Source organism: Triturus cristatus, chromosome 5_2 (genome assembly GCF_964204655.1).
Source record: "Triturus cristatus chromosome 5_2, aTriCri1.1, whole genome shotgun sequence".
Lineage (NCBI taxonomy): Eukaryota > Metazoa > Chordata > Amphibia > Caudata > Salamandridae > Triturus > Triturus cristatus.
Genome location: NC_140588.1, coordinates 308143800 through 308157701, shown reverse-complemented (window position 1 = coordinate 308157701; position 13902 = coordinate 308143800). Strand labels below are relative to the sequence as shown.

Here is a 13902-nt window from a genome sequence, read left to right as displayed (position 1 = left end):
CAATGCCTTCGGGGCCATGGCACGGCAGTCCCGACAATCCCGGGAGTCGTGGTCGGTCTCCAGGCAGTAGAGGCAGACATCATGGGGGTCCGCCACCGACATATTACAGTGGCATGACCCGCAAGACTTAAAGCCGGGCAGCCCTACGTGCACCAGGAGACAAGAGGAGAAGACAAAAAGTCTCAAAAAGAGGTCAAAAATTGACCAAGGTACGTGCTCAATCCGGATCTGCGCTTTCGGCGCGGAAAAAGAAAGAACTGATGTCAGCGCGCATGGGTGGCGCCTAAGTAGCCTCCGTGACGTCGTCCCGGCGTGCCCGACGCCAGTGAAGGGCGCGGAGCCGCACGGCGCCACCTACTGGCGCGCAGGGATACTGCTAAGCAGAAAACTTTCCGGATGCAGACTGACGTCTGGGGATTGTTATAAGGTAAGGAATCTATCACTAACGTGTCTCTTTCAGATATATAATGTTAAAATACATTATCTGACAAGCAGGGCGCATGAGAGGGGCTTAAGAGGCAGTGGAAATGGAGAGTAATACAGATTAAAAGGAGTAGTAAATGAGGAAAACACAATATTTTGTAAAAAAACAACATTTTTTAGGGCTTTCAAAACAGATGTGTGTGTGTTTTTGTCAGTGTGTGTATGCAATTTATAAGTGGAGGGTGGAACACTTCAAACACCCGCCCTGAAGCTACGCCCCTGCTGACACTTACCCTGCCTGATACACATGGCCACCTATGGCACTACACCTTCCCTTCAGCCTCACAAGCTAATACCTAAACTAACAGCACCCAAATGATTATTCAGGTCTTTTTCTGCCGCGTCCCGGGGGAGGAGCTGGGTAAAATGATTATAAAAGTTTTGAATTCAGCTCCAGAGAGCCCCTGGCCTCAACTACCTGACCTCCTTTGACCACCTGTCACATTTGATAAGTTCGCAAATCAAATGGGTGAAAACATTATTGCAAATAACACTCCAAACTATAAAAAGGTGCAGTGAATAAAGTATCTTTCTTTCAGCCAGGGCACTCTGGAGAAATCCTTTCTTTCACTTATTTCGCCACCCTGATTAGGTTTAAACCTTTACAGCAACATTCTGTATTCTGGCTTACACAAGAACCAAACTGCGGGTTACTTGCTGATTAGATACTCGAACGTCACGTTAAAAAAATCAATGTCCTTTATGTATTGATAGTGTTAGAGAAGACTCAGATTCTGAATGTTCTGCCCGGCATACAAACACGCATGACTAGGCATGACCTTACAAACCTGCAGGGCAAATAGCCTATGCAAGCCATACACAACCCTCCCCACGGCTACACCCACACAACTACCAATGGATTTGTGTGGTGTGATGACAGTCTATTATCAGGTCCCAAATATTAAACGTGCTGATCACCTGGGGTCTCTTCAGCCTTAACTTGGTGAAAAAGAAGTCCTAAAACTACTCCTCTTCACCTAAACCTACAGAGAGGTGAGGGCGGCAGCATCCTCAACCTTCTAAAACAGGATATGTCTAAAGACAGGCATGTGGTATGTGCTGTATAAAAGCTGTAACAGCCCAATAGTATAAGATTGTGAATAGCAGGAGAAATAGAATCAACCACTGAAAGGTCCAGGGTGCAATTTCCTACACTACAAGTCGAAGAACCTAGCTTCTCGCAATGGCAAACATGATTAGAATCTATCCTTCGGAAATAATCTGGTCAGCATGAAAAGCATATAACCTGTGAAGGCGGCGCGTAGATTTACCTTCAAACGTGGGAAGAAGCAGACATTCATGAACCGATGAACATACTCCAAATCCTTATCGATGTAAAGGGCAGCGATGAAGGCTAGAAATAAAATTACATTACATCAGCATAAAATTGGTACTAGGTGAACAAAGTCAATTTCTTAAAAATGGCACTCATACGAAATCACAAAATATAGTATTAAAATATGCAGTTTTAATAATAAGCGAATGGAATTCTTTAACACCTCATTTTATAATAGCCCTGGGAACAATTTAATTGACACTGAGTGAGAAAATAATTTTAATGAAAGAATGGCACTCCGGGCTCAGAACTGCTGCACTCGCCAAAACCAGGAGAAAGTACATCATGACACTTACCCCCCTCGCCCCCCAATTCAACTTTTACTTTTAGACAGAAAGCAGAAATGTGAAGTGTTTGAAATCTGTCGATGTTAATGTTTCACTATGCACGTACATTCCATGAGGTCAGCTAGAGTTTTCGTCCGCAGTGCCACGGGTTTTTTGTTCTTGTCGTTAGTAATGGCGAACTCCTGCATGCCAAGCTCTTCCGCCACTTTGGCCTGAGTCCTGTTGTTCACTAAAGAACTCCGCAGCAGCTAGGTTAAAGAAAAAGGTGGATTACAATTCCCCTTGTTAACTAGAAAATAACACAAACGAGGAAATACATAAAACCAACTGGTGGATGACATTTCCCCCTGTTAACTAGAAATGAACACAAACGAGGAATTGCATAAAACAACCAGTGGATGACAATTGACCTTGTTAACTAGAATTTAACAATTCACCTGGTTTACTAGAAATTAGCACAGACGAGAAAATGCATAAAACCGAATGGTGGATGACAATGTGCCTTGTTAACTAGAAATTAACACAGACGAGGAAATACATAAAAACAACCGGTGGATGACAAATGACCTTGTTAACTAGAATTTAACACAGACGAGGAAATACATAAAAACAAACACATAGGCCTGCTCAGACAAACAGTGTAGGTAATTCAAATTTTGATCAAGGTACACACCAAAAGGCAAACAATCACAACTGTTCATATATCGCAAGTAAGCTGGGTGTCACAGAGGTATGCCAGCATCAGCAGATATGCAATTCAAGATTCAGAATACAATTAATATGGATTTGAATGCTAAAGAACATCCCATGATCCCACCCGTGGGTTTCTTGTGCATCACTATTAATGATCTCATTATTTATTTGAAAATTCTAGAGTCTGCGAATGTTTGTGGAAGAAGGTTACACCACAAACATGCTGAAGAAAGAGGTTTATTTTCCCCACATACAATGGAGAAAGGGGGGGGGGGACCAGCTGCACCATATCCCTGTCACAGCAACTGATTCAAAACCATTCCACAGCAAGCTTAAACAATGCAGCAGCCTGTACTGAAATGAAGTAACATAGGGCTAGATGTACTAAGTCATTTAACAGTTGCCCATCTTGAGATTCGCTAAATCACAGTCGTTGCGACAGGTAATTGGCTTTTTACTATGCACTAAACCAATTGTGTGATTCTGTAAATGGTTGCAGAATTGCATAATGGGTTTAGAAATACATGACTAATCGCAATTTGATAGGAGTGTTTTAAGGCGCCCCTTTCAAATTCCATAGTATCAATTGTTAGTGATAATTTCAGTCGCAAACTTCTCAAAAGTTTACAACTCCTCAAAGGAGGGGGTAACCCATTCGCAATAGGGTCAGAGTTCAGGGGACCACTTGCATACCTCAAACAAACTAAAAAAAAAAGAAAAAAAATATTTAAAAGCAGGTTTAAGGAAAATGGGCTGCATTAAAAACAAAACATTTTTTTTTGTTTTATTGCGAACATAGACATGGTGGTTTGTTGACCCAAGCAGGTCACCATCCCTGAAAAGGCATCCATTTTGCAGTAAGTCACAATTTTGACCTCATTAATATTCATGAGGTAGGTTGCATTGCGACCCACTCTTTATTGTGATTTTATGAAACAACTCAATAGTACATAGGTCAATTCACAAAACCTCACTGGATTTGAATAAAAGTCGTTGACCAATTTGCAACCACATTTTGCGAAGCCAATGTTAGTTCATCTGGCCAATAGAACATGGCATAAGGCAAACAAACACCACATCCCACATTTTTCACACAACACAAAAGACAATATTTGACACAATGTAAACTAATGTTTGGTAACCACCTCTAACACACTGTGGTTGAACTCCTGTCTCCAGACTCTCATTTCTTCTTGACAAACAGTCTATACCAGCTACTGCCTCCTGTACTACAGTTATCCTTTATAAATTCCACCATCGACCCTATTCCACTTGCACCACATGTGTCTTCAGTTGTTCAACCATTTCCTGACAATATCTTAGATTGTCTTTCTAAACCTTTCAAAGCAATCTAACTTCTGCATTCATCCTTTATCACAAGTGAGCCTACACATTTTTACTGTGCTCTTCCTCTGGCAATTTAACACCCTTTTCTTTAACATTCTTTTTCTCTCTACTTTCTCAAGCATGTGAGACTTACAAGTGTGTTGGCGACCCTTCCTCCTAAAGCTACAAAAAGGACTTTTCCTAGTGGAGCTGTGTGGCGTGTTACAGCAGTCCCAAATCATTGATCTCATCACTTCCAACAGCAGCTTACCATTAGCCATTCTCCACCCCACACAATGTCTCAGCAGCCTGTGAGCCTAGGGGGTGATAGGTAATGCAATGATTATGGTGAAGGCTTGCATTTATAAAAATGACGGCATCTCGACAAAGAGCTGTTGGAGCTGAAGAAACCGCCAATAGCGAGTATGTGTCAGTTCAAACTACAACAGGGCTAGAACCTTACCTGCAATGGGTTCCAAAATCACAGAACAGGATCCTATTGATTAGATTCAGGGCGAGTCTGATAAGGAGTCCGCTTTCATTTCCCCGGGTCAGTATGATCCTAATTTTTTCTAGTATGCCCTTGTGATCAACACTGTTTGCAAAAGCCTGGAACACTTGGCATTTTTCTGTAGATTTGTTCACTGTTTTATTAAGAGGTTTTAAATCCCACTCTTAAGAGGTGCCTCAATTAACAAGCGCATTGCTGGCCTCCTATTTCTACAAAGTCTTCCTTCTTTGGAAGTCTGTCTAGTTGTGACTACCTTCTTGAAGTGTGCCCTTCGGCGCAGACAATCCCTATTGCTGCAGTCGTCTTGATTTTAAATTTGGTACTACCTGTGCTGCTCTTGTTAATATATTTGTTTTTATTATTTTGTCTCGCACTTTGTTCGATGACTCTAGGTTTCAAACTGAACTGCAGCATGAAGCCATTGGATGTAATTTTCTGATTTTGAATATTTTCTTTTATTACAACACATTTAAATGTTTTTATTTGTATGTATTAACCAGAAATCTAAGCAACACTTTTTTGTTCAGATGCCCAACAAAAACACCTCCTTCAGCACCAAAAATGACAATTTTGTATTTTTCCAGCAATACATGAAAGCGGTCCAATACGTGTATGCCCAGTCTTTCCTGAATATTTTCTGCCTACCCAAATTCTTCCACAGTATGCACTTTGATGTTTGGTCTTTGTTACTGGTCCTACCAACATTACACTTTCTACTAAAATTCATGAAAGCAACCAAAACTATTTGTGTAATATCTTCTTATTCCATGTGTTACCACTAACTCACCTTCGTGTGCCAGGTTCACCACCTTTCCCCTTCGCGTTATAGGTGGAGTCAGCTTATCTTCTCTGAAGAATCACAGTTCCACTTTCTTGTAAACTTGCTAACACTGTGGCAGACAGTGTTTCCTTGGGTCGCCATATTAAACCCAGTTAATTCTTATTCCAATCGCTTTCAATTATACAACCTACTTCCACACACATAAGAGTCACCAAACAATCCACATCCTCTTCAGCATTTTCATTTTTTTCTTCAAAATGTTCCTCCTTCATGTTTCTAGTTACTGGGTTATGTTCCACCACAATCTAGGTTCCAACAATTTTGAACCAAGCCAAGTAAAAAATGCAATGGATATGTTCAAATGAAAATTCACGGCAATAAGAATTTAAACTGGGGGTATAGGTACTTCTAAAGGAACAGAGGTCCCTTAGTCACAAAATAACACATGAAATGAGGTCATAGAGATACAATGAGGTCTATTTTAGGTTACAAAAATGGAAACTCCATACATTTATTCAAATATATCATAACATTAAAATGGATTGGGAAAATACACAACTAAAAGATAGAAGTTAACAAACTTCAAGGTTCAGACATTTCTCCTTGTGACTATAAAGAAAACACAATGGTTGTGTCACATATATTTGTTAAGTACCTATGCTCACACATACACTTTTATATCAACAATTTGATTCATGGTACTACAGTCGACGATGTTTTAATCCCCTTAGAGGATGTAGGGATCATCATCAGGGCATAAGAGATTATGCCTGAGAAAAGAATGCCTGCTGAGTAGGAGCACTTACAGGCAGTGATATGATTTAGGACCTTAGCTGTGAGGCTAAATTAGCCAGAAAATAATAGTAATGACACGGGCAACTTGCGGGGAAAACCAAGGGTATTGGAACCGCACAGGTTGAGACTGTTGTGAATATGTGATGAGGGCAGTCTCACAGCATAAGACAAGCAAGTGCGGATAGCCTGAACCATGAACAACCAGTACGGTCAGAATTGTTGGACCAGCCACCTATTGCACTAAAATGAATAACCAGTCTCCGGTGTAATGTGAGGCGACCACAAGAAGTCAAGGCTTTCTCAAATGCCAGTTCGCACTGCCTTAAAGATGACTACTAGAAGCAGCATGACTCCTGACTTTTGATGATGGAAAATTTCTTTCCCGACTCCTGATGCATTGGGGTCTTGGGTCTTAAGAAAACAAATGCACAGGGCATGCCCATAGACATGTCTGGATCTCCATTTTTGGGTGCACTTGGGGTGAAATTACAATGAAAATCAATCCTCTCCTATACGGACTCCTACTGTGTTCACTGACCAATGAGCACAAACAGCACTGAAGTGAGTCAGAGACCAGTTTGTAATAGACGCTTAAGGAACACCACACTTGACAACCATTAATAGGTTCTCTATGTTATAGAACCGTGGTCATCTTAGGACTGTACCCCAATAACGGAGGATGTAGTTACTTTCTATTGCAAAATAATCAGACAAGACTGCAAAGAAAAAAAAGTTAGCAGTGTTGTGATAGTCAAGGGTAATCTTGTCCTTCCTTTATGCTCATGAGAACGGTTTCAGGGTACTGAAGTGCTAGTCATATCCCTAAAATTCGACAGCACCGTTACTATATTTTCTACTTCATCATTCTCAGTCTCAAGACTTGCATAGTTGTCTTTCATTCAATCTCATCTCCTTGTTTGAAGAACTGATGGCTCTTGGAAATTTCAACTTGTGGGTGAAATATAGCAATTACCCAAGTTTCTGCACTAAAATGGACACTTAATTCGTAGCACTTTGTCACTGGTGCCTCCCAGAGGATCTTTCATGAATTAAATTACATTTTTGGCACCACCCAAACGAGATAATTCTTCTCTTAAGGGCACTCCTGGTTTGATGGTGTGTGCACCCCCATTCTCTTACTTTCTTGAATCTTTTAAAATACAAGGGTTTCAAAAAAGTATTAGGCTAATAGCTCTACATCTTGGTCTGTTGAAAGCCATTCTTGGGACAATATCCCCAGTTTTGATCTCACTATATGATTTAAAAAGCACCTTGCTATATTTTAATGACTCAGTGTTGCGCTTCAGATTAGATGGCCCTCACAGAAGCACAAATGTACGACATTTAAGTGGTTCATTCTGAAGCTGAAGAAAGAAAAAATATGTTATGAAAAATGGGGGGGGGGGAGGGAACAAATAATTTCTACTCTTCGCAAAGCGCTACTGCTCTGAACACTTCTCTTAACAGTCAAGCAGCTCCTAAATCCTCTTGCATCAAAAAGATACGCACTCTTGTCTGAACTAGTAGTGTCTATCTCAATAATTCGTCTTAAAAAATATTCAAAAGATGAAAGGTAATATTCCAGATGAAAATATAGCAAAACCAACAACCCGGAATTCAGGATGGAGTGCTGGCTAGAAACGTAAGAAGTTTTCCTGTATCTCTATCCAACATTTGAGATATTGATAGGGGATAGCAAGCCTAGCGCGTTGCCTCAAGATCCTTGCCTTAGTGAATGAACAGGAGAACATCAGGATTAATTCAACCCATTATGGGAGGACAACATTGTTCTTGCAAGGATAAAACCTCAAAATAGGGGAGTAAAGGCATTCTTCAGGACCCTCTCTGTTCGTTTGACTCAATGTTGGAGTAAAGGTGGAGTAAAGTTTAAGAAACTTACAAGCAGTAGTGGAAGTCTTTAGTATAAACCATTGGTTCTTAAACTACATAAAGTTAATATTTTGTCGCTTGGTGTGCACTTAATTGCTGTCCAGATGGCACTTTTGACCCAGTGGTGGTAGCCCACACCCTGTCTGGAGATTGTGTGGAGGCGAGATCTTAAACATATGTAGGTTGAGAACTGGCAATTTACAGGCAATATTCTGTACACTGGTGACAAGAATAACATTAAATGTCAACCAGGAGTTCGTTTTTTCCCCTCTGCAAATATCATCCCCTCATAGACCCACACAAATCCCCATAGAGGACCTCCGGCTGACTTTATAACACACCTAAATCTCCCCTTTTTGGAGAGTAGTAGCCCACACCGGCACTACACACAGAGAACGTGAGAGGAGCAGCCCTATGACGAAGCATGCCACCCTTGGGTGGGTGAGGGCTTTTGTTCTTGAATTCAATTGAACCCCCACATCTTCGACCTATGTGTTGATCCCTTACAACCGCCTACAAGTATTTTTTCTTGTGTGACTGTAAGTAAGAGGACATTCTCCTTGGTCTTTTATCCTCATGTATTCACTTAAGTTATGCTAAAACACAAAAAAAAAAGCATATTTTAACGTACTTGGAAATGCACTTGTTTTGCCCATAAATATCAGTTTCTGAAAATACACATACAATCTGCTATCAAACACAATCTTTTTAATTTTGGAAATATAAATGCAATTGCTCTACAAACCCAAAGATAGTCATTTTCAGGAAAACAAACGCTTCAGAGCTGAAATGTCAGCTTTTCGTTTTAGGTAAATACATGTTTGATGCTCAAACATGAATTTGTCCTTTTCATCAAATACTCATTTGGCATCAACTACTTACTGGCTCACCTGAGTGAATTTGGCCTTGAATGCACATGCATCACAATCGCATTACAAAAATCCAAACAATGTGCCAGGAATTACCACAATTATGGCAGTCAGCATTATGGATTATAAACAAACGCAATGGACCGCACTCCGCTAGCTCCTCCTCCGGGTCGCCCCAAGGGAAGCTGGTACATGAAGTTCTTGAGTGGTTCACCCCAGTGGGTGCAAGTAAGTACTTGTTGAGCTGAACCCCACACACTCACCTACTCCCTGCTGACAAGAGGCAACTACCTCGAAACACGTGTCCAGGGATGGCTAATGCGACACTTACTTTCTTTGAATACTTTTGGCACAGGCGTAATCGCCGTCGCCACTATATGGACCACAGTTCCTTGGGGTAACATGCTGGTAGGACGAGCAGTGTGCGGCCAATTGGATTTTTTGTATTAAGGCTCCCTTGAGCCATTGGGCTGACGAGCCCCAGACCAGCACCTGCGCGCCATGAGTGGTACTTTACCTGATAATACTTTTTTGGCAGTCTACGCGGCAACCCCACACACTCACCTACTCCCTGCTGACGAGAGGCAACTACCTCGAAACACGTGTCCAGGGATGGCTATTGCGACACTTACTTTCTTTGAATACTTTTGGCACAGGCGTAATCGCCGTCGCCACTATATGGACCACAGTTCCTTGGGGTAACATGCTGGTAGGACGAGCAGTGTGCGGCCAATTGGATTTTTTATTTTATGGATTATGGCTAGGTTCTATGATGCCTTAGCTGCCCAAATTATTCCAGTAATTACCACTTTAATACAAGCGCTGCATATACCAGAGGGGCCATCCTACCATAGACGCTCACAATATGGCATAAATTACCAATATTATAGGTAGACCGCATTATACTATATAATGAATCCTCAAAATATGCCATCAATTACCACCATTATACCGGTGATAACATGTTATCAGAGGTAGGTAAAACACCATCTTGACATACCCACAAAATATGCCAAAATAACCAATTCTGTTATAAAACCAGAATGTTACCAAGGGACTGTGCTAGACACCACACATTCATAGACACAAAACACACAAACAAATATGCCTTTATCCGTTCTGCTCACACTTGTGCTCCTCCGGCTCCCGGTTTGGAACACATGGTTCAGCCAGCATTACAAAGCACTGTGTCATTGGCAACGCAAGGCCTGTTAGGACCTACCTAGGCAATCATGAACTTGTGCAACACAGGATTGGCAAATGGGTTTAGAGTTCTGAACATACATCGCTCTATTGGCAAGCAATGGGACAGTTTTCAGGTTCCACCTATCGAAAAGGACTCAATTTGATCACTCTAAATTATTACAAACGGTGTTTATCAAATAAGATTGGACTGCTGGACCATCGGGCATGCATAGTTTATTTTCTCCAGTTTTAAGATAAATTGGGCGATATTGCTGGATAGCTTTAGACTCCTCCCTCCACCCCCCCAGCCTCCCCCGCCCCCCCCCCACGAGTGGCCGTGAAAAAAAATGTGAGGTGCCACTCCAAAGCATGGATGGGCAAGTCATCTCTACATTTGAGTGGACATTACCGGGCGAAAATGGAGAGAGACGGACGGATGCCACAAAGTGTGTTTGTATTAAAGGATCGATGATTAAACTGCACGTTACTCCAGTTAAAAAATTTAAAAGCCCGAGTTTGCAATACTTTTTACTGAACTAACTGACAATAAGCGGCTGAAATGGTACAATGCATTAACTTTCCGAATCCCACAGAAAGCCGCTTGAGATGATCACGGTGCAGTGGTGAACATAAAGTTACCTTGGTGCATTATTTATTTAGTTTCACCTACAGAAAAAACACGCATATTTGCACTTGAAATCTTAGAGCATTACGGGTTTCACGCTGGGTAAGAAGAGAACCCTTGTACCAAACGCTACCACTATTCCTATCCGGCCAAATGATCACCGCTCTCGATCAATAAGATGGTCCAGTACTCAATCCCCTGACGGTCAGGCCAATATGAATACTTCTGGTGTGCGTGCACCGACGTCGTGTGCGTCATCTCTCGGCGTTTGTCCTTGTCTGCTGAGGTAGCAGTCCGCGTGCGGATGAATACTGGCTGGTGCCGGGGGAGGCAATCGTATCAACTTTGGGAATGTTTTAGTGCACCTGTCAACGCTGCCTGCATCGGCTGCAGTGGAAGAGCGTGTATCTATGCTTTGGAGGTAACAACGGGATACATACGGAATAGTTAACTCTGACCAGCGTTGCTTTGTGCGTCTTCCGCAGTTCTAATTCATTGGCACTTTCCCACGTTCTGAGGACGTGTTTCTCCTGCTTCTACTCTGATGTGTTGATGACTGATTTCCATTAGAGGAAAGTCTGTCTCATAGTCTTCAAGACCTTGGAAGAAAGATTACAGTGGAAGAATTTCTCTTTCTATCTGCTTGTGATGGAATATGTTAATGTGTGTGTTTTTTTGAACGTGTAGTTGGGATGTGTGTTGTTTGAAGAGGTCAGTGGGTTTGATTACTTCACATTCTCGTTGTTGTGTAGTGGATGGGAAAGCCACCCTTATCGTGATGCTTGTGTATGCCTTGCTGTTCATTGGTTACATACAAGTTTGTGTGCGTGTAATGTGTGCAAAGTTGCACTGAGTTGTAGGGTCATTTTCCTTAAGCGCTATGTTGTAGGGTTATGGACTGTAGTGCGGTGTTGGAGGGTTACGTACCCTAGTGCTATGTTCTAGGGTCATGTACCTTAGTGCTGAGTTGTAAGGTCGAGTACCTTAGTGCAGTGTTGTAGGGTTGTTTACCCTAGTGCTGAGTTGCAGGATCGTGTACCCTAATGCTATGTTGTAAGGCTGAGTACCTTAGTGCTATGTTGTAGGGTTGTCTACCCTAGTGCTGAATTGCAGGGTCGTGTATCCTGGTACAGTTTGAAGTGCGAGTTGTGTACCCTAGTGCGGAGTTGTAGGGTTATGTACCCTAGTGCTGAGTTGTAGGGTCATGTACCTTAGTGCTGAGTTGTAAGGAATATCCTTCTACAGTATGAAGTGAGTTGCCTGAGACTCTTGTTCTTGTCAGGCGTACAGTGTGGGATGCCTGAGACTCCACGTCCTTTGTCATTAAGTTCCCTAAGGAGATTAGCGGCGATATTGCTGCTGGGAACTGACTGTATTCAGTGAATTTTATCAGCTCTATGTTCTTGAGTGTCATTATTGAGGCTGTATTGTTTGAACGATTTCTGCTGGCTCTCTGCCTGCTACTGCCTTGTAATGGTTACATGCCTTATTTCTTGATAAAAAGAGTAAAAAAAAAAAAAAAGTTCCCTAAGGAAAGGGGATGGGTGTGTATTTAATATTCTATCAATTTTTTGTGGACTTTAATGTGTTTAATGCTGTAGGAATGTTCTATCCTTCTCAGCTTTAGTTTTTTAAAATTAACTTTTCGATAGCTCAGCCTGCATTTTCTTCTCTTATTTTCATTATTTAGGTTCATATGTTTTCATTTTGCTTTTTGTATTAATTCTGACAAAAGTTTCCTTAAGGAAAGGAGATATGTTGTGACTTGATTGTTGCCATACACCCTTTCCTTAGTTACACCTTCCCTACCGCTCGGCCAGGATGAGTGCTGGAGTGCTTGGTGATGTAATGGAATGCCTGGGTGTCTGGTGAGATGCTGAGTGTCAGTTGGAGTGTGCAGGCTGAGCAGCAGGGAGGCTCCTCCTGGTAGGGTAACCTACCTATAATCTTTATACTTACCTGAAACTTAACATCTTGATAATTTGTAACTAAATCTGAAAAAAACATCATCTACAATCTAATCTACGGCTACCATGAACTTCTTTTACATTACAACAACTTCCATCTGAAAGTACCAATTACACACACCCGCCCTGAATAGCCGGTCCTAACTATTATCAGGAGCAACAAACCACACCTTCACTGCTGTGATACAAATTCCTTGACTTAACTGGCCAGTGCCATTTGAAAAAACAAGTTACTTACCTGTACACTGTGGTTCTCCAGTATTGATATCTTTCATAGATTCACATGCTTGCATCTTCCCCGTCGTCATGGTGGGAGTATCGTGATAGTTAGAAAAGCAGTACTATAAAAGTACATTAGAAACCATCAAAAAGAAAGGAAAACTTTAATATTCGTCAGAATCTTTATGTAGGTCTAAACTTTGTCCAATCAGAGACGAGCCCTAGACCTCAACTCCCGAGCAGAGCCACCATACCTCAGATTTCGCAGCACCATTGTGTTAAGGTTAATAGTAGCATGAGGTAAGAAGTGACAAGCCAAGATGGGGAGGAGGGAGGGCCGCATGTGAATCTATGAAAGATATCAATACTGGAGAACCACAGTGTACAGGTAAGTAACTTGTTTTTTCTCCAGTATTGAATCTTTCATAGATTCACATGCTTGTATCAGAATAGTGACCACTGTGCCTGTAACAAGGCCTGGTCGCCCCCTCCTGCTGACGCCGATTGCAGCCTTCTCCTGCCTGCCGCTTCCCGAGCGACCCAGCCGCCGCTGAGCCGCCCGCCTGCCCCAGACTTTTCCGCCGCTGCCTCCCTGCGGCCCCGCCCCCCGCCAGCCCATTCGCCGCCCCGCTCCCGCCACCCAGCTGACCCGCCCTCCCGGCTCCTTACTAAAGGGGACCGCGGACACCACTTGGGAGTGACCACTGTGCCTGTAACAAGGCCTGGTCGCCCCCTCCTGCTGACGCCGATTGCATCCTTCTCCTGCCTGCCGCTTCCCGAGCGACCCAGCCGCCGCTGAGCTGCCCGCCTGCCCCAGACTTTCCCGCCGCTGCCTCCCTGCGGCCCCACCCCCCGCCAGCCCATTCGCCGCCCCGCTCCCGCCACCCAGCTGACCCGCCCTCCCGGCTCCCTACTTAAGGGGACCGCGGACACCA

The 13902-nt window shown here is 42.7% G+C and overlaps 1 protein-coding gene across 2 annotated transcripts in view; it reads right to left on the bottom strand.

Annotated features, from left to right (window-relative positions):
* The window catches only part of DROSHA (drosha ribonuclease III), a 533090-nt gene that overhangs the window by 41900 nt on the left and 477288 nt on the right, over positions 1 to 13902 (bottom strand). For both annotated transcript variants that reach the window (XM_085607071.1, XM_085607072.1), the window contains exons 27-28: positions 2213 to 2354; positions 1755 to 1837 (exon numbers count right to left, since the gene is read on the bottom strand). In XM_085607071.1, the coding sequence (XP_085463197.1) occupies positions 1755 to 1837; positions 2213 to 2354 (225 nt within the window). The remainder of the gene's footprint in view (positions 1 to 1754; positions 1838 to 2212; positions 2355 to 13902) is intronic.